Source organism: Peromyscus leucopus, chromosome 15, assembly GCF_004664715.2.
Source record: "Peromyscus leucopus breed LL Stock chromosome 15, UCI_PerLeu_2.1, whole genome shotgun sequence".
Lineage (NCBI taxonomy): Eukaryota > Metazoa > Chordata > Mammalia > Rodentia > Cricetidae > Peromyscus > Peromyscus leucopus.
This window is the reverse complement of record NC_051076.1, coordinates 2,931,193-2,952,626: the sequence shown is the minus strand read 5'-3', so window position 1 is coordinate 2,952,626 and position 21,434 is coordinate 2,931,193. Positions and strand designations below refer to the sequence as shown.

The following is a 21,434-nucleotide window of genomic DNA, read 5'->3' as shown; positions in this document are numbered from 1 at the left end:
GGACTGGAAGCCAGCTGAAGAGAGGAAGGAGAGATTGTATGAGTAAGGCGGGTGAGGAGCATGCCGGGGAACCCACAGAGACAGCTGACATGAGTCCTGGGAGCTCACGGACTCTGGACTGACAGCTAGGGAGCCTATATGGAACTGACCTAGGGCCGCATGTGGCTGACAGTTGTGTAGCTTGGTCTGTTTGTGGGGCCCCTAGCACTGGGATCAGGACCTGTCCCTGGTGTGTGAGCTGGCTTTTTGGAACTTATTCCCCATGCTGGGATGCCTGTCCAGCCTTGATGCAGGGGGAAGAGCTTGGTCTTGCCTCAACTTGATATGCCATGCCATGGGAGGCCTGCCCTTTCTGAACTGAGGAGGAGTGGATGGGCAGGGGGGAGCATAAGACAGGAGGTAGAGGCAGGGAGCAGGGAAGAGAGGAGGGAGGTGAAATTGTGGTTGGTATGTAAAATAAATGAAAAATTTTAATTAAAAAAAAGAAAGCATGGTGAACCTCTCTCTGCTATTCTCAGTAATATTTATGTTTTTTCTAGGTCCTTCTCAAAAAAGGCTTTCCTACAAGGGTGATTGTGGGGCGTTTACCCACCACCCCCACAGTTCCCCAGAGTTTTCTTGAGTGCAATCAGCAGGAAATATTAGATAGAAGGATTTATTGCGGAGAATCTTGCGGAGATAAACAGATAGAAAATAAAGGATAGCCTCGAGAGGGCCTGGAACCTATTCCAACGGGCCCCGACTGTCTCTGGCCCAGGGTTTTTATAGAGACGCCAAGGGGTGGAGCAAAAGACCTCCTCCCCCAGCACAGCCAAGTGCAGACCATCTCAGACACCTGCACTCAGGCCCGTGGTCCTGATCATCCTCTATGCGGACCTTCTGGGTAAAGCCACAAGGAACCCGAGAACAGGCTCCCACAGGTGATTTAATCATATAGCTTTTTAAAAATATTTCTCAGGATACTCCGTACATATACAATTTTTCTGACAGGCTGTTAGACACAGCAAAGAAAGTTTGAATGAATGATGATAGTTTAGTTAACTCTGATGCTCACATATAATTCATTAAAATAAAACTTTTCATTTAGTTTTACTGACATTCTAAACAGACACACACATGGAAAGAGAGATTACACATCACTGTGCTTACAATAGACTAACAGCAACATTAAGTTCTTAGGCTGGAAGTGAAATATTTTCATGTTGTATCCTTTTGTCCCCTCACAGACAGGATTTGTCATCTCCCAGAATCACCAATCTAAGTTTTTCTGTAATACAAAGTACTGGATTTTTCTAATAATTTTTCCGGTTTTCATTTGTGCTAAACAGGTGCCTCGTTTTCTTTCTTGTTGCTGTTTTAAGACTATTTCCCAAGGACGGCATGTTGCTCACCTCAGTATCAGGCGGAGGGGCTGCTGCATGGGTGCTAGGAGCTGCGTGGGTGCTAGGCACAGGTGTCTGGGAAACTACTTCAGAGATGGCAGCAGAAAGTTTGGCATCTTCAAATTCCTTTTATTAAAAAAATTATTATTAACATGTTGCATATAATATTATGACCATAATATCATTGTTTAAAATACAGGTCTTAAAACCATTTTATTTTATTCCTTTATTCAAATACATGCCTCATAGCAATCTTTAAAGCACTGATTTCCCATTTCTGTCTCTATGGTATTTTTACAATTTCTCATTTTTATTTTCTTAGATCTATTTTTATTGTTAATTATGTGTATGTATGTGTGTCTATGAGGGTGTATGTGTCTGTGAGTACAGTTGGCCATGATGGTCAGAAGAAGGCATTGGATCAACTGGAGCTGTAGTTACGTAAAGATATGAGCCACCTTATGTGTGTGCTGGGGACTGAATTTGGGCCCTCTGGAAGAACAGTATGTGCTCTTAGCCACTGGGACGTCTGTCCAGCCCATGATTTCTGTCTCTATTTCACATCTGGTATTCTAAACATCATCCAACAATCTACTCAGAGTTCCGTGACTTATTTTATATGTTTCCTGTTGGACAATGGGTTATTAAAAGTTTTTAAAATTATTTTGTAATTAAGTTCTATATAAGTTATAGATGTGTCTTTTGGGAGGGGGCACTTAAAATGTTTTTTCCAGCTTAGCTTCTGTTCAAATGAATCCAAGGACAGAGGCAAGATGTAATGGGAAGTGCCTATGGGATAAGACCTATCAAAGTTATGAATCTAGCATCCTGAAGTAGCCAAGAGAGAGTATATTCAAACGTGGACCATTTCCCTTAGATGGACAGAGGTCTTCAGGTACCAAGATGAGGGCTTTAGAAGGAGGAGTATAGCCTCATCTCTGATGCTCCAGTTAGATAGAGAAAGTTAGATCTTTAAAAATTGTCATATTCACTGTTACAGTCATTGACAAGATATAGGAATTCTATAGAAGAGAAAATTTTAAACTTGTTTTTTTTAACTGATACAGAGTAGAAAATCTGTACACATTAATGGAGTAAAGTACAATGCCAAAATGCATTTATATATTATGTAATGTTTAAATGAGGTTAAATCTATTTCTGCAAATATTTATCATTTCCTTATGGTAAAAAATTTCAAAATATTTTCTTCTACCATTTAGCAACATTTACCTCATCATTTTTTAATACATGAGTTTTTAAAATTCACAGCACTGGCACTCTCTAATACGAATACATACTGCTGAAAAGAATGGACAACAGTCCTGTTTGCTATTGCCATAGTTAGACTTTTATATCATATGTTCACTTCTGGTAACTGCACAGTGACATACTTCTGTCGCTGTCACATTGTGCTATATGCATTAAGCCATCAGTAGTGGTTTATTCTGAATGATGCACAACAAATTATTTCTGAAACTTTCTGAAATAATATTTATTCTCTGGTTCCCTTTAACATGCTACACTTCTCATCTATGTTGATTTTCTTTTTTACTCCTGTGAACTCTGTTGTAAGTTTATTCTTGGAACCAGTGCTGTAGTTTTTACTTATTATTACTGTATCAAAGGCCCAAGGTTTTCCTGGTGAATATTACCTAAAACATTTAAAAATAAATATGCTTTCATATTTTTATAGATTTACTTCTCAAATACATTTTAGAATAATTTTATTGAGTTATAGAAGGTACCTTAGGGATATTTTAGTAACAAAATAATTTATTAACTAAACAAAGAAATAGCCATTGTTCTTTTAGAACAATGAACCCATCTTAGATAAATAGATTCCTATTGCTTTGCCTTTTTCTATTCATTTTTTAATTTGTGTTTTTTATGTAAGTTTAGAGTCTCCTATTAATAAAATTTACTCATTTGTTTTTAACAAGAAAAAAGCACACGTAATGTCATTTATATGTCTTATCTCAAACAGCCATACCCACAAAAAATGAAGGTATTACTTTTGAATGTTTGTGAATTACTTTTCAGCTATTGCTAATGACTTTCCCTTATCACATTTAACAAAAATTAAAGTTTTATAATTTTAGAAAATGTCTCTCATTTTATAATAAATATTTTGTTCTTGGCAATGAACAGATACCATTAAGGGATTGCCACTTGTTCAAGGTTTTTATTTAAAGCATGAATGTATGCTAAATTTCAAATATATAATTTTGTTTTAAAGATTTCATGTGTATGAATGTTTTATCTGCATGCACATATATACACCATGTGTATTCCTGGTGTCTGTGAAGGTAAGAAGTAGGCATCAGATCCCTTGGTCCTATAGTTACAGACAGTTGTGAGCAGCCATGTAGGTGCTGAGAATCAAACCTGGGTCCTCTGTAAGAGCAAGTGGTTAAGAGATCTTAACTACTGAGAAAACTCTCTAGTCCTATTTCAATTTTTGAGACAGTATCTTACTATATACACCAGGCTGGCTTTGAACTCCCAGAGAGCCACCTGCCTCCTGCTGAGATGAGAGGCAGACACCATCACCCCTGGTCTTTAAATGTATCTTTTATATGGACATAACTATTTGATTATTTCTAGTGGCTATATTACTATGCTATATTGACAATTTCCTTGCCAATGAATATGATTTTGGCAAATAATGACTTCAGTACATTATAGTGAATGTCGATACTTTTATACCTGTCAACTAAAGTGAGCTTTACTGACATTGTCATACTTGATGAGATTTTTAAAGTGAGGATGATTATTTGTAAGAAGCAGCTTTGCAGAATGTCACAGCAGGCTAAGCAGAAAGTGACCTTTAGAAGAATAAGCAGTTCTCACATTTTCTTTAGTTTTGCTGTTTTTTTTTTTGTTTGTTTTAGGTTTTAATAATTGTACTGACTGTGTTTTTGTCTAGAATTTCTTTAAAATTCTTGTGCAGTTTCTCCCCAAATCAGTTTAATTCTGTTACTGCCTGTTACATCTTTCTTGTTTTTACATTAAATTGGTTTTACTATATTCTTTTTCCTCTATTATATTCACCAGAACGTTTTAAGATTTGACATTTGTAAGAACAAATTAATGGTTGGCTTTGAAATATAAAAACAGAATTGATGTCTGACATGCATGTGTTTTTACAAAGCACCCATGTTTTCAAAAGAAACAGCTTCTGGTCAGTTAGCCTGTTAGGCTGTGGCATGTTCCAGCATGTTAGGTGCTACATTCCACACAGGCTTAAACTTCCTACGCTACATATTATGGCTGTTAGAAAATTAAAATTCAACAGATATCTATTGAGAGCCGCTGGTAGCAAAAAACCATGGGAGTATACAGCAGGTGACAACTAGAGTTCAGAGGGTCAACCTATCAGAACCAAGGGTTCTGTTAGAAGAAACCATCATGCAAGGTGTTATGGGATTACTGCCTTTTGAATGAACTGGCTGTCTCTTGTTGTAAACTTCTTATACAGTAACAGCTATGATTCTCCCCATTTACTGTGCATTTCCATGTTACGTGTACATGTGATCTCACGATTGCATCTCAATCTTGGGCACAACTTTCCCTATACATTTGGGGTAATTGCATAACTGTCCCCAGCTGTGCTTATTTTACATAAATCTGGCCAGGGCCATTCTCCAGACAAAAGTATTTCAGCAAAGATACCTTTTTCCAAGGACAAAACTGCACATAGATAAACATTAGCTCATCTCACCCACAGCTAGAGAAAATAACCACTAGCAATTAAATCCTCAACTCCTTATCTTCACCCCGGAGTTATTTACACAAGACCCTAATTTAAGGTGGATTTACTGCTCACATTCCTGGGGTGATGTTCTAGTCACTTGCTAGTTACTGAGTTAAAGTAGCTACTTCCCACAGACCCAGGGAGATTGCCTTCAAGGTCAGGCAGGTGATAGATGCCAAGCTTCTTTCTTGTGCAAATCAAATTTTAATTCCTCCTCAGCCAGGTGCTATTCCTAGATTCCCTAATTGATCTTATGCTTTAGATGATTCTACCAGAGAACTCCCTTTAGTCACTCCCCTTTTGGGTTGTAATTGGAAGCTGACATTTATTGCTTTATGTGTGGATCCTTATCACCTCTCTCTGCAACCCTTGAATTGCTTTGCCAAAGAACTACTGCTTGGGTATACATACTGGTTCCCGCACAGCACCGGGGGAATTGATTGAGAAGAACAAGATGAGAATGAAGATGGAAAGAACTAGATAGAGATGAGAGAACAGCAGAAGGGACTGACAGCAGGAGGGACTGAGAGGAGCTAAGTAAGAGAACAGAAAAGAAACTGTGTAGATAGAATTTACTTAGAAGAATAAAGTGAATGGACTAAAGAACTCAGTGTGCTTAGATTCATTTTATATCCCTCAGATTAGAATACGTAGCTGCTTGTAGCTTCTATTCTGGACCCTGGTAGAAATCGCCTCAGGGCAGGCACCTGGGGAGAATTTATTAGATATCAGATTTATCAAATTTACCTGGTTTTGTTTTTAAAGATGAATGGCAGGAAATACATGAATACTGCTTTGGCTACTTTTAATTTAACTTTATGTTGTTTTATTTTCAATAGTGTATTCTGAATTTATTTCTTGACATTAGTATTATTTGGAAAACATTTTTAAAATTTTACTTTCCCCATAATTTCCTTTATATTTTACTATGACCAACAAGGAGGGCATATACAGTAGTTACTCCATTCTATTTAAATTATGAGCCAAAATATGAGACTTTGTCACTAGAGTTTGTAACAGTGTCCCAAAAAATGTTCTAGTCTGTTATCTGATATTTACCAAACTTAGTATTTGTATTTCATTTACTATATTTTTCATACTGACAATTTTTCCTTTGATTGTTAATTTAAAAAAAAAAACAAAAACATTGTAAAAAGTAAATTGCTTTAACTCAAATCTGCTTAGACATGTCTCAGAGAGGGGGTGACACATTCAGTCCCAAGAGCTACAGAGAAACCCTGCCTCAAAAGAGAGAGAGAGAAAGAGAGAGAGAGAGGGAAGGAGGGAGGGAGGGAGGGAGGGAGGGAGGGAGGAAGGAAGAAGGAAGGAAGGAAGGAAGGAAGGAAGGAAGGAAGGAAGGAAGGAAGGAAGGAAGGAAGGAAGGAAGGAAGGAAGGGAGAAATGACAAGACAAGAAAGGAAAGCCAGTTAACCAGGCGCTTCATACTTACAAGAGACGATATGTTTGTGGTATTGCAGAAGTCCTGAGACAAGGCATCAAGAAGGAAGTCATCACTCAAGGGCTGCAAGAAACAGAAAAAATATCAATAAAAGGAATGCTGGCATACCTCCTCTTTGGTATCTGCCATATCACACTCTGATAAGCTCACTAAAAGGGAAAGCTATGCCCTTCCCAAGTAACCAATCAGAGGCCACAGAAGACTGACTCAGAGAAAGCAGATGGCTTACTGGAAGTTGTTCCTTGGGCTCTTTTGGCAGGAGTGGCTTTCCATCCTTATCCTATTCAGAATAAAAACATGATATTAATAATTTTACATATTATCCCAAATATGGAACCTATGCACCTTATAAGGAATTAACAGGCTAAACCTACTGTATATTTTCACATAGGTTATTCATTTAAGAAACATTATCATAGCAGAGAATATATGTACTGTAATACTGTAATTCCATTCATATCTAGAGTCAGTTTACATGCATCATGCCTTCCTTGGCCAAGGGGTCTAACAGCACATTCAGTGTGGCTTGTGACCCAAAGAACAGAAATGAATGCAAAAGAAAAATATGTGAATTTTTTAAGTGGTATGTTTCAGGGGTGTATCAGCAAACCTCTCTTTTATAAGGGAATACTGGGACCTCAATCAGCTAAAGTCCAAATGCTCAGGGAGCTTGTTTTCTGGGTGGAGCACTCTCAAATTTAGGGCTCAGATTATGTTAAGCTTCAAATGTGGTTTCTAGTGGTACTTTTGAGTGGCAGAACAAAACCAATGAATTATTTGAGCCTCCTTAATAAAAGAAGATCTATAAATTAATGACAGTTTCCATTTATTTGTCTGTACAATGTATAAATGAGTTCAAGGGTACATTCAAAGATTTCTCCTAGGAAAGTGGTCAAAATGTTTTGCTTTGTTTTCTGTATTCCAAATGTGCTATGTAAATGTTTAGAGCTATCTGCTGCTTTCTTATAGCTAAGACAACCCTCCATGCCCTCTGAATTCACTTGTAGCTTTAGCCCTTTTTATAGGAGGAATCTGCTACTTCCAGACCATGTTTTAGCTGAAAAGTCAGTAAAGATCCCAAGTCAGGCATGGGACCCTGAGGGCTCCTTTGCTCTGCATTAAAATGGAAATCTACCTTTTACTACCTCATCAAGTAGCAGGAAGGGGAAATTTGAGGTCTGACCACAACAGAGAGCAGAACCTCACTATAGTGACCTGATGTGAGGTAGGTAATGAATGACAACAATATTTAAACAAGAGGTCAAGCCAGCAACCTGGAAATGTGACAAAGCACTGGGTAATTGACAATGCCTGAGATAATTCAGAGGACAAACTAACACTAAATAAAGGGCCAGGAAAGCAATCCCTGAAGTAGCATTACTATGCTTCAGTGAGGGAAGGGAGAAAGTAGCCAGCTTCCTACTGAGTAACTGCATATGGCCTGCTTCTATGAAACTAGGATCAGAGACAGATCTGTGGCCTTGAAAATGTCCTGAAGAATTTTTAAAACAATGTATGTACGAGCTGCAAATAATTGAAACTCCACCAGTTTGTGCTGCAGTATGAAATGCAGAAGTGTTCAGGATAATAAACTTTAAGTAAAGGAGAATTCAGTGTAAGATCTTGAGTTGCAAAATAAACCAGTGCATGTGGATGGCTGAGGACTCTGAATTCAGCTTCTCGAAACTGCTGTTAAAGTAAATTTGAACTTTCCTGTTGGTGGCACATTAAGAAGATGACTATTTGTTCAACTGCCTATGTGTCTGCTCTGTTTAAAATGTACACTGGAACTAATAATAATGGGATCGCTCCATTGGTCACTTGGTCTACATATCCTGTCCTTTCAATACGAAGAGAACAGGTCAACTTATCACTTTACTCAGTATTTAACAAGTCCTCATGCTTTCAACTTATACTTAAGCATTAAAAAGTTTTCTGCATAACTTCTGTTTAACCTGCAGAAGGTTTTCCTATATTGCTGGTGTTATCACGAACCACATGTCTGAAGGGAAAAATATTTGGTGGCCTAGATGTTAATTTTTCTTTATATTAAAGGAAGAAAAGGCTACTTAGGAATATATTTTAGTTTCCATTGCTATTGCCCTTGGTTGCTTCCCAGAATTTGAAGGTAAGTCCCTATTGCTGACACCACTACAATTTTGGATACAGGACTTGGAGGAACTGACCTGGAAGACTCCTCCCTGAGGACTAGCTTTCACTGTATTAGAAGATGCTATGCAAGCTGCCAAGGGAGAAAATCAGTCAATAGTCCTACCCAGCTATGATGGGTATGAACCACAATGACTAGTATGATAAGACATCCCTAAAGATACAGTAGTGACATATATCAGCTTTCTAATTAGACTTAAATCCTGCCCAATAGTAAAGAGTTTGTGTCTGGTGCTGTATACATAGCCAAGGATCCATGGCTGGTGAGGCCATGGAACTTTATAGAGAATCTATTATTGCAACTTTCCCAAACCAATATTACCTTTAACTGCATTCTGTTTGTTTTTGATATTTTATTTTAATTACAACATCTCTCCCTTCCTTTTCTCCCTTCAAACTCTCCCTTACACCCCTCCTTACTCTCCTTCAAATCTGTGGCCTCTTTTTTTCATCCATGATTATATGTATATATGTATTTATATATACATGTATATTCCTAAATATAAGCCATTGAGTTCATATAATGTTACTTATATGTATTTTGTTTTTTGTTTTGTTTTGATTTTTGTTTTTCAAGACAGAGTTTTTCTGTGTAGTTTTGATGCCTGTCCTGGATGTCTCTCTGTAGACCAGGCTGGCCTGGAACTCATAGAGATCCACCTGCCTCTGCATCCTGAGTGCTGGGATTAAAGGTGTGTGCCAACGCCGCCCAGCACTTATATGTATCTTAACTGTGTTCTTTTTTTTTTTTTTTAAGAATTATTTATTTATTATGTATACAGAAGAGGGCGCCAGATCTCATTACAGAGGGTTGTGAGCCACCATGTGGGTGCAGGGAATTGAACTCAGGACCTCTGGACGAGCAGTCAGTGCTCTTAACCTCTGAGCCATCTCTCCGGCCCCCTTAACTGTGTTCTTAATACTAATCCTTATACCCACAGAGAAGTGTAGCTCTCATCCCTCATCAGAGAAGCTTCTTGTTGCAGCAGATGAAGATTATTACAGAAAGCTACAACTGACCAAAATGCACAGAACAACTGACCGTGAGGTGTCCAGCTCCAACTGATATATCTACAACACAACTCCACAACTAAGGCTTAGGGAACATCACAGACAAACAGGCAGAAAGAGTGTAAGAGCCAGAAGACCAGTAGGTCTGCTGCAGGATTGCATCTTCTATATGATGGGAAAGCCACACTCATGAAATCTCACAATTTGATTTCTTAAGCAAGCTTGAACAATGACAATATCAGCTGACATGCCAATGTAGAAGAGGGAAATCTTAAGGGGTCTCATGTCTAGATGAAGAGCTACTAATGAATGCTGAGAGAGGAAAAAACAATATTCCCCAGGGATGAGCTCCATACCTGCTCATCCAAACCAAGTGCTAAGTCCTAAAAACAAACATACAGACAAACAAAACTAAATGACTCATTAGCTTGTATTTATATATTAACTTATGTGTATACATGTATGTGTGTGTGTGTGTGTGTGTGTGTGTGTGTGTGTGTGTGTTTTCAAAAATAAAGAAAAAGAGGCCTTGAATTTGAAGGAGAAGGGGAAAGGTAGAGACATAGGAGAAATAAGAGAGGAGGGGAAATGATGTAAATTCAGTATACACACACATATACAAAATTAAAATGAACAAATTTTAAAAAAATGTGATTTAGCTCCATATCTACTATTCTAACATGGTATTAGTGCTAATACAATTTAGGGTCAGAACATAAAGAAATGGCATCTTTATATTCTAGATCTATTATCAGCTCCCTCTTTATGATTATAAAATTTAGAAAATGATATGGGAAAATACTCAGCCTGCTTACCTTGACCTCTTCTAGTTTATAATCAGGAGGAATTGTTTCTTCTTTTTCACCAAGTTTTTCATAGTCTTTTTCTTTAGCCTTCTCCTAGATACAAGTGGTATCATTTTTAGTGTCTCCTCCTACACAATGCATTCCTCAGAGATTAAATTTGAGGTTTCTATTGTTAGCTTCAAACATGCATATGACCATTGTTAACAGATCCTCAACAGCTTCAACTTTTAACACTGCTTCCAGTTAGCAGGCTCAGATACCACCTCTCAGCCTGCTGGGCTAACCGCCTGTTGGGAGGAGTATTATTCTACTTTTCTTCGGAGCCCTCAGCAAAGGATGAATACAGGTGGACAAAGATGGGATTCATGAAACTTAGACACAGGCACTATAGTGATTCAACATTGGCACTTCCTAAGATTTAGCTTATTAAACAGGATATATGCAGTATCAGAGAAAGACCACTGATCTGCTTTACAGATAGATTTTTAAAAACAGAGTGTTAACTTATTGGAGGGCAGAGGTGGATGGTTAATAAGTCATTTTGTAGATGCATTTGAACCACCATTACTTTGACTTTATCCACTACAGGTTTTTCATCTTCTGGATTTGCTTCTTTTTTCCCCAGGCTTCCAGCCAAGGTTTCGACAGCATCATCTGGAGCCATGCTCTTCTGCAAGGACAAAGGTGGTTAAGCCTAAGTTGTTACTCACACTTACCAATTCAGAAAGGCACATGCTTATTTCAGGTCTACACTATTTTTAATAACTTGAGGCATCAATTTAATTAGAATGGAGGTTTTGAAATGTTAAGAATGTTAAAAATTAAAGCAAGTTTCTTATATTAAAAACTGTGCATGCAATTTGTATATGGACACTAAAGACCTTATAAGATCCAGCTAGAATTTGGGCCCATGAAAAAAAGATCAAGATAACAGAAGCTAACAGAAGGGAAAGAAGACAGGATTTCTGCCACCAAGCTTGGCCATGCCCAGGGGAGAAGGCACAAGTTTGTTCTCTGGTGCTTCCACTAGCCACATGGTTAACATGGGCTCAGGATTCTCCTGCTTGTGATTGACCATGCACAATGAGAATGACCTACCTGAGTCTCACTATTCTGAATGAAATATGCTCACTCATGATGTTATAAGCCGGATTTGGCTACACCAACATTTAAACAAATGAACAGGAGTACAAATGAGGCATGTAAGGGGGAAATGAAGAAACCATGTATGGGTCAAAAGACAGGACAGGTTCTGGCTTTCCAAACTATGGGTCATAAATATTCCTTAGTGGTTTTAAAAAATTATGTGAATGTTTTCTGGCCAGAACATTTTTCATAGAAAGAAAACAATACAACACACTTAACCTGAATAAATATCACATTAAAGTGTTTCTTTTTTATTTTTATTATTGTATAGGTGCTAGTTCTCTCAAGCATCTAAATGAACATATCCCAAGTACTACGAGTACTTTGCATTTCTGCCTCACTGTTTTCCTTGGGAAATGTTATTTTCACTTCTCAGTGTGACCGTGCGCTCTACATAGAAGCCTTTGCAAATTCCTAAAAGAAAAGGTTCCTTCATCCATGTTCCATACGGGAACTGTGTTTCATACGGGAAAGTTCAGACTGTGTCATAACTTGAGGTCTGGCTCATATTTGTAGAAAACTGAAAGGTATCCAAGACCACCACCATATTTCCCATTCACATTACAGTTAAGGACCAGGATACAGGTACACTGCTGAAGGTCAACAAAAAGCCTGCATTCTTCATTTATACAGGAAGGTGATCGGAAAAGACTTTACAGTGTCTTTATAAGACATCAAATAAGGAGACTAGCAGATGTAGGTCAGTTAAGGAATGCCTAGGAAGCATGTCTCAAGCCCCAGCACATCCTTAGTACCACAAACAATAATGAGAAGATACTATGGAATCTGGAACATATGTGTCCTAGAAGAGAAAAGCTAGTCATTCAGAATTCAGGTTTTGTAAGTATAAAGCAGTAGTCTCCGAGTCATCAGAGGATAGAAACTAAACCCATAGAAATCAAAATTAAATAAGGATTTAGGTAAACATCACACTTCATTCAAAAATTTAAAGAAAAGACGAAAACAAGAAACAGTGAAGGTCAAGCACAGGGCTGCTGCGCTCTTTCTTCCAACGTGGAAGGGGGCAGGATTGTGGTCATGATTTGGATACAAAGCCAGGAAGAAATGTGACACTAGACATTCAGGACACAGGGACTATTGGAAAGAGTTGTGGACCTACAAGGAGTTTCAGAAGCAGCAAACTGAAGCAAAGCAGCAGGCAGCACCTGAATTAAAATAGAAGTTAAGTGCAGATGAAGTTTCCCCGCACAGCCCTGAAGCCAGAAGAACAATGAATAGCAACTCTATTAGCTTTCCCTTCATTTTCTTGGCATAGTATGGCGACACACAGTAGAAAGTGGGGGGAGAAAGAACAAGACCTGCTCAAAACCCTTTCAGTGCTAGGGCATCACTCACCGAAGATGTTGGTTTGGGTGGTGCTGACTGTATACTGCACATGGAGGCCCGAGGCACAGCCTCGGCCACAGGAGTTGGGGATGTGTCCTTAGACTTCTGAGAAAAGAAGCAAGTATTCTGAATAATTTTAGAATTGCCTGACTAATAAAACTGAACAATAGTGGCTCAATTAGACACTATGAGATGTAAGTTGTAAGCACGAGTCTTTTGAATGCTTATTGAGCGATATGCATACCAAACCATGTTAAAAACTTTTCAGTTACTGTAATTGCAACTTGCAGACTCATTTTCACATTTGTGAAAGGAGAACATTGATAAATACATACAACATCTCAAGTATTGATCTGAGAGCATATTTTAAGTTATAAATCTGCATGAATGTAAGGAATGATACTGAATAGGAATCTCAGAGTGGTCCCTGGACTTGTAACCTCCGCAGCACTGGATATCTTGTGAGAAATATATATTCTTAGGCTCTCACCACAGTGCAGTGAGGAATTCTAGGGGCAGGGTCCCAGTAATTTCCAAATGCTTTTAATCCAGACACTTTAGCAAAGCTTTCCTACATGCAAAGCACCCGGGAGAAAGAGTAGTGCTAAAGCATGCTTTCATCATCCTTGAGAAACTGTACTGTTTACAATGACAGATGTTAGGGTTAAAGAAGCACCAGTATAGCTCAGAACCTTTTTAAATAATTGCTTTAACAGGGACACACACACACAAACACACACACAAACAAAAAAAAACCAACAACAAAAACCCATAAACAAACAAACAATAAAGCAACTAAGAGCCTGCCATGAGAATTTTTTAATAAAGGGTGTGTTGCACGAGGAACGGAAAGTACTAATAACAAAAGGTTGCTTTTGCAGAGCCTTCCCATTGAGTAATGCAGTAATGCAGTAAACCTGGCGGAAAGGAATCCACGACTAACATACACTAGTGGCATGTACAGAATCTGTTCACAGGGAGTGGCAACTTCAAGGTTGGAGTAGTAGAATGCTGTAACTAGAAACATCCTTCAAAAAGGGTGACTCTGGTGAACATAAAAGCGGGAAGGGCTGCGAGGCATGGCAATTTCATTTAACCAGCTCCGTGACAGCAATCAAAAGGGAAGCTTGGATATAAGCACTTCCCTGATGGAATGACTGCAGGTTTAAACTTCAAGAATGTTAGGGAGAGGCTGGCAACAGAAAGTATGTCTAGAAAAAGGCAAGAAGAAAACACCATGACAAAGGTGACACACGTTTTCAGATTAAAAATGAACATTAGAACCCCTTAAGACATTATTAGAACATACTTCTATTTTCTCAGCTGGTATAGATGGTTTGTCTTGACATGTAGATCGGCCAAAATCTTCTGAAAGTTGCCCAATCAGCTCTGCTTCACTCAGGTGCTGTAACGAGAAATGCTGCATTATGAAGACGCTCTGCTCTGTAAAATCATAGGACAGTATTTTTTTTTGAGGTTAATATGATTTAGCTACATTGTATTATCTAAAAACAAAAGCTAGCTTGTTAAGGTATATTCTTCATTTATTGATGTGAGGGAAAAAAAAAATGGCACACACGTATAGATTACTTGCCGCCTGAGTGCTGTGAAAGTGCTAAAGGTTTATTTACTCACCTGATAGGTCAGCTCTAGGAACTACACAGAAGTCCGTGGCGAGGTCCAGACTTTTAGTCTGGCTAATCTCACTTTGTGATGATTTTATTTACAAGTACGTTACAATAAAGTTTTAATTATTTAAAAAAAAAATAGAGTAAATCATTTTTCAAAGTAACAATGGGATTTGCTATACACCTTTATTCAAATAAGATTTCCTGTTTTCTCCAATGAGAATTGCAGTTATTAAAGGTGACTATTCATTTCCTAGCCCTTAATGATTTTCTTTCAGAATAAAGCAGAGAAAACATATTCATGTACTCATTTTCTATAACCAGGGAAAGGAAGGGAGGGAAAATAGGGGGATAGAAAACGGTCTCTGGCAGGAAAGTTTGATAGCCCCCCTCCCCCCAGCAGAGTCAGTCCATGCGGGGATTCTATGAAAATATCCTGTGGTGAAAAGGAAGAAGGAGCAGAAAGAGAGGCAGTGGTGTGAGTGCTGCTTCTAGAAAGGACACGGCTGCTGCACTGGATTCACAGCAGCCAAAGCTGAGTACAGGTGCCGGCACAGCACTCCATCACAGATGGGAGAGGGGGTCAAGAAGACACATAATTCTTTGAGGAGCTACTTACAGTTAACGCCTGGTCTACCAGGCATTAGAACACAGGAGCTATTTTTCTTTAGTGGTATATCTACTGAGAAAATGCCCATGCCCTACACATGGGCTCATGCAAGCAACACTAATTTTACTCAATGGCTCATTAAAAATGAAATGGAGATGTGAAAAGCACTTAGAGCAAGGTTAAGCACATAGCAGGTGATTAAAAATGCTGATTGGTGTCATCATGACAGGAAACTGACTATATATATTTAGGGCAAAATAAAAGTGTTAAGAGTATATAACACAGTTACTAAATCAAATTCTAAATTAAATGCCAAAATAATATAATGTAAAAGCTCTTTTAGCATTAACTTCTAATGACTGGTGAATGCTGCTTAATAGTCTGGTAATAATTCATGAGAGAAACCATCATTAAAATATATGCAAAAGAGCAGAGGCCTCAGCCTTGAGTTACCATAAGAATTCACCCCAGTACTAGGTTGCATGTGAAATGTGGTGTTTTAAAATGATCCTAATTTACACTTTATATTTTTGCTGGTTTTGAGTGCTAGGAAAATTTTCCAACCTTAGACTTTTCTTCAGGTTTTGGCAATAGTGGTTTTCCATCTTTATCCTGAAAATAAAATTAGAAATTTATTGGAGATAGAATAGAAAAATTTGCTTTGATATTCTTTTTTTGTCTTCATAATACCAATTATTTTATTTTATTTTATTTTATTTTACAATACAATTCAGTTCTACATATCAGCTGCGCATTCCCTTGTTCTCCTGCCTCCCACCCCTCCCCTTCCCCCCAGCCCACTCCCCATTCCCACCTCCTCCAGGGCAAAGCTTCCCCCAAGGACTGAGATCAACTTGGTAGATCAACTCAGTCCAGGCAGGTCCAATCCCCTCCTCCCAGGCCAAGCCAAGCGACCCTGCATAAGCCCCAGGTTTCAAACAGCCAACTCATGCAATGAGCACAGGACCCAGTCCCACTGCCTAGATGCTTCCCAAACAGATCAGGCCAATCAACTATCTCACCCATTCAGAGGGCCTGATCCAGTTGGGGACCCCTCAACCAGTGGTTCATAGTTCACATGTTTCCATTCGTTTGGCTATTTGTCCCTGTGCTTTATCCAACCTTGGTTTCAACAATTTTCCCACATATAAACCCTTCTCTTTCTCGCTCATTAGATTCCCAGAGCTCCACCCAGGGCCTAGCCATGGATCTCTGCATCCAGATCCCTCAGTCGTTGGATGGGGTTTCTAGCACGACAGTTAGGGTGTTTGGCCATCCCATCACCAGAGTAGGTCAGTTCAGGCTGTCTCTCGACTATTGCCAGCAGTCTATTGTGGGGGCATCTTTGTGGATTTCTGTGGGCCTCTCTAGCACTTTGCTTCTTCCTATTCTCATATGGTCTTCATTTACCATGGTCTCCTATTCTGAGATCTACATGAACAGCCTGGACATGAGTGGGAGTAATGAAGGGCGAGGGTCGAGGGAGAGAGGGCTTGTGGGAGTGGGAGAACCCAGCTGGATCAAGAACAGAGAGGGAGAACAAGGAATAGGAGACCATGCTTTCATATTCTATTATGTTTGTTTTAGGCAAACCCAGGATGTGAGAGGTAAGCTTATTTTTTCTTATACTTGAGTGAATTAATTTTAGATTTAATTTCTATAAGTTTCAATATAGAAATCTTTTCTAAGGATGCTATGATTTGTTTTTCATTACAAGTTACTGAAAGATTTACTGTTTGGTAAGGCAAAGAGATAAATAAATAAATAAAAACAAAGAAACAAAAGAGAATAGTGCAGTTGTATTAATGAAATTGTTTTTTGATTATTTATTATGTGTATGGGTGTGTGCAGAGTTAGTTTTTCCCTATCACATGGAATCCAGGGATCAAACTTAGATAGTCAGTCTTAGTGACAAGTGTCTCTAACCACTGAGTCATCAGGCTATCCCTTCCTTAATGGAAGATTAAAAAAAAACTCAGTTCTACAGAGCTGGGTTTGTAATCTCAGCAGTTGGGAGCTGGAGGGGATCAGTCCAAGGATGGTCTCCACTTCAGAGTGAGTTTGAAGCTAGTTAAGTCTACCTTGAGAACCTGTCTTAAAATATAAAAAGCTTCAATTCTCCAACCTCGGATTGGGATAAATATCACCATTTAGTTTTTGAACATGAGTTTTCACAATTTAGGAAATGTTTTCTCCTCTTACCAAATAGTCAAATAGGTTAGAGTTTTAATGACTACTTTAGAAGCCATGAAAGGACAAACATCCCTGGGGGGATTGGTCCTGTAGCTTCAGAGAGCCAAGAGAAACAGGTCCAGCATGCTCACAGTTAATATCTGCAGTGCGACAGCTTTGCTCCTGGTGTCAAGGGGAGGAATATCATAAGCATGATGCCGATAAGTGTGCTGTTATGCAGAGAGCTTACCACAGCTGGCTTTAACCTGTACTCAGCCGGGACTGTGTCGTCGTCTTCACCACACTTCTCCTGCCTTTCTTCTTTTGCTTTTGCCTGATAAAAATGGGGAGGAAAAAAAGCATCAGTTAGATGATGTAAGTAATATAAACTGTTATCACCTCCTTCATATACTACAGAATAACCCAGAATTGGGTTAGAGTGTTTGGAATGCTCTGTAAACCAAAAAGTGCAAGTCTGTGGAAAGCAGATGTGAGCAGGCACTGGGACAGACACTCTGCTTGGTCCAAGATTTAGGAAGTCATGATGCCCTTGAGAGTGTTGCCTCTCTGGCTCTCACTCTCCTTAGCTCACTAACTCTGAAGGGTCACCAAAGTAAATAAAGGCCCCTTGGAGGACAGTAAGTATAGGCAGAAATTAGCTGCAATTATTTTAATAGCTTTCATATATCTTGCCCAACAGGGCAGTTATTTAAGAAGGGAGAAAAGCACATATACAATTCTCTCATCTAGTTCAACAATAGTAGAAGCAGATAGTCACAAATGTGGCTTCTTCATGGAGAACTGGCTTTAATGGTTTATAAAGGACTCATTCAATAGCAGCAGGTCTTACTTCACAAGATCACTGAACCAGGAGCAAATAAATAGATTAGAAATAAGTACCTCTACAGTACACGACTAATTCTCCTCTATAGCATCTGTAATGGAATCTGCAGATGAGTCCTATAAAATACCATGTGTAAGGATTTATATCTATTTCAAGGCATGGATTTATAATTCAGAACCTAAGGTATGTGGCACAATTTATTTAAGCAAATCAGGAGTCAACTCACTGATTCCATCTCCACCTCAGCCTTAGACTGGACTGGCTACTTTCTTGATTAATTCTTAAAAATTATCAAGCAACTTTAGTTAGCCATGCACTCACTGTTCTTTGTTCTGGGACTAGAGTTGTATGTTATTTAGGATGGAAAGGTCTTCATCTCTTTTCAAATTTCAGGTTTTACTCTATTACTGTCTGCGGGCATTCTGATATGCAGCAATACTGCCCAACTCAGGGATGTATGCCATGTCTCCTTAAGGAGACTCCATGAATATCAAGGGCCATCTGTACAGGAAGACTGTCTCCATACTTCCAGGCTATGGGCAGATACGCACACAATAGGATCCATTTTTTTTTTAACTTCTTTGATCTTTATATTTTTAAAGTGGCCACACTATTCAAGACACCAAAAACACCAAGAGGAAGTCTACCATACTGCAAACATGCTAGACCAGGTACACATACCTAAAAAAAATGGGAGTGGCTTAAACGATATTATTATAGGCAAAATAAATGTTTATTTTATGGTATGATATAAGACAAAGTAGGATTGGGTCTGTTTTCTAGAGACTTCCATAGTTTGTACAGGTGCCATTTAATGGGGGAGGTGATGGGATAGCCATGGACTCCTATAAGAAGCAAGGACCTTTAGGGGCCTTATCAAAACACCAGGCTAATCATTATAAACTATCACCCCCAGACTCCATGAATTAGCTCAAGAATTTAGAGGATTGAAAGATCTTCTTAGGAAATATAGTTTAGGACTAGCAGAAAGCTAGCATGACAAAAATGTAAAGTTATCTTATTAGTTTGCTGATGCTGGTTTCTAGGACAGTGAACACACTCCTATACACACTCCAGAGAGTAATGGCATGTGAACACACTCCTATACACACTCCAGAGAGTAATGGCATGTGAACACACTTCTATATACACTCTGGAGAGTAATGGCATGTGAACACACTCCTGTACACACTCCAGAGAGTAATGGCATGTGAACACACTCCTATACACACTCCAGAGAGTAACAAGATTATTCATGCTGCTGCATGAGTTCCTTTCACGTCACTGTTTCCCACCTTTCATCTGGGTTAGTGACTGGGTTAGTTAGACTGTCCTGGGACTTCTATCAGGTTTACACGTTTCTTTCCATATATATTATCTTATTAAATTACTCTATTTATAAAAAGCCTGAGGCAAAAGTGAAATCCATAGCTCCCAGGATATAGAACCATAGTATAGCAACTCCTGGTCACACTCAGGGCTCCACCAAGACCACTCTCCTTAGAGACAACATGACTCTGAGTAATATGCACCTCACAGTGTTTGGACCCATGTTCTCTTTCTTCTGAGCACATCACATGCTCCTGGAGGACAGGGATTGTTTCTCCAGCTCCCTTGCGTTCAACATCATGAAGCTTCTCATGCCACACTGCAGCAGGTGAGCCCTCCCAGAAAGTAGAAGACAGAAACTGGCCCATAGTAGACCTGGGCCAATTCAAACTCAGGCAGGGTTCCTGGGAGTCCGGAAGACTGCCCTTCCCTGACAACTCAGAACAGGAAGTGACAGCAGAGTCAGGGGCATTGTGACATGCTGCTTGCCAGTTCCCTTTCCCTGATCTGATAGGGTAGTGCTCCCAAAGCCTTTGGTTGTCTTCCTCCAGAATTCCTGCCTAGTTAGATATAGGCCTTCTGTCCTTTTTTTTTTCCCCCAGAGAACTAATTTGGAAAAGCATACAAAAACCATAACTAATATTACACTTCAACACCAGCTACAAAGCTTAGATGGGTTTGCTAAGGGCATGGAGGCTATGAGACAAACACGCTGTAAGTGTGTGTGTGTGTGAGCTCCAGTAAGCAAGCAGTTAGTGATTGTGGTGATTGTGGCTCAATTTATTTCAACGTGAGACAATATTGTCAACCTTCCTCATAAATATACAAAAGAAGGCTCATCGCGTTCTCCCTGATCATCTCCTTCTATAAGCACTCTTTAGAAAATACATATACATATTCACAATACTCAGCAAAAGCTAACTTTACAGGTCCTCACCAGACTACTACTGTTATCATGCTTTGGCAAAGCAGATTATTGTTTCTTTTTCTCCCTGCCCAGCCCCCATCTCCCTTTCTTTCTAGAGAGGTCTCACCATACAGCCTAGGCTGCTCTAAAACGTGTTCACAATCCTCCTGCCTCAGCCTCCTAAGTTCTGGGATCACGATATATGCCAACATACTGGACCAAAAGGTTTTGCATTCTTGAAGTGCTGGATTCCACCCACTGAGCCACACCCTCATTTTTCAAATATTGACACAGTAGATGTTTTACACAAACACTTAACCATCTGCCTTGGTCGCTCACTCCCCAGCAATAAATATCTACATTTACCAGACTCTGAAAATGAGAAAATGAAGAGTAATTCTAACAATGTAAAAGAATTCTAGTCATGTGCCAGTGTTCAGCTTTGCATATGAATTACAAGGCCAGTACCTCTTTGACTTGTTCGGCTTGGCTAAGGTGGCTCTCAGGGTCTGGCTGCCGGGTGCCCAGTGAATCTGACAGAGCCTGCAGGGCTTGATCACTCATGACATCCTGTTAAAAGGGAAAAAGTCTGTGCATAAAAACAAAACAAAAAAACTCTTCAGAGTTTAGAGCTTAGATAATCCATATAATCAATTTTCTTATTTGTGAAATATATATTTTAAATACAAAAGGTGAATTGTGGATTGGGAAATTACTATATGAAGGAAAATTAAAACAGTAAGAAAAAAGGACTTACCTATCAATGAAAACTTGGTCTAAGACACCAGATCTCTTATTATAGCAACAGCTATAGGGCACACTTCAACACTTATTTTGCAAGTAAGATATATGATTATAATAGAAATGAGA

The 21,434-nt window shown here is 39.0% G+C and overlaps 1 protein-coding gene across 11 annotated transcripts in view; it reads right to left on the bottom strand.

Moving 5' to 3' along the window:
* Cast (calpastatin) overlaps window positions 1-21,434 on the bottom strand; it is a 101,336-nt gene that overhangs the window by 11,049 nt on the left and 68,853 nt on the right. For 9 of the 11 annotated variants that reach the window (XM_028894009.2, XM_028894012.2, XM_028894014.2 and 6 more), the window contains 10 exons: window positions 21,033-21,134; window positions 17,735-17,818; window positions 15,877-15,924; window positions 14,384-14,479; window positions 13,084-13,179; window positions 11,150-11,251; window positions 10,591-10,674; window positions 6,825-6,875; window positions 6,587-6,658; window positions 1,392-1,508 (listed from right to left, as the gene is read on the bottom strand). In XM_028894009.2, the coding sequence (XP_028749842.1) occupies window positions 1,392-1,508; window positions 6,587-6,658; window positions 6,825-6,875; window positions 10,591-10,674; window positions 11,150-11,251; window positions 13,084-13,179; window positions 14,384-14,479; window positions 15,877-15,924; window positions 17,735-17,818; window positions 21,033-21,134 (852 nt within the window). Of the gene's footprint in view, window positions 1-1,391; window positions 1,509-6,586; window positions 6,659-6,824; window positions 6,876-10,590; window positions 10,675-11,149; window positions 11,252-13,083; window positions 13,180-14,383; window positions 14,480-15,876; window positions 15,925-17,734; window positions 17,819-19,860; window positions 20,094-21,032; window positions 21,135-21,434 lie in introns of those variants that run through there. The other 2 variants (XM_037211099.1, XM_037211097.1) reach the window with 2 other exon arrangements.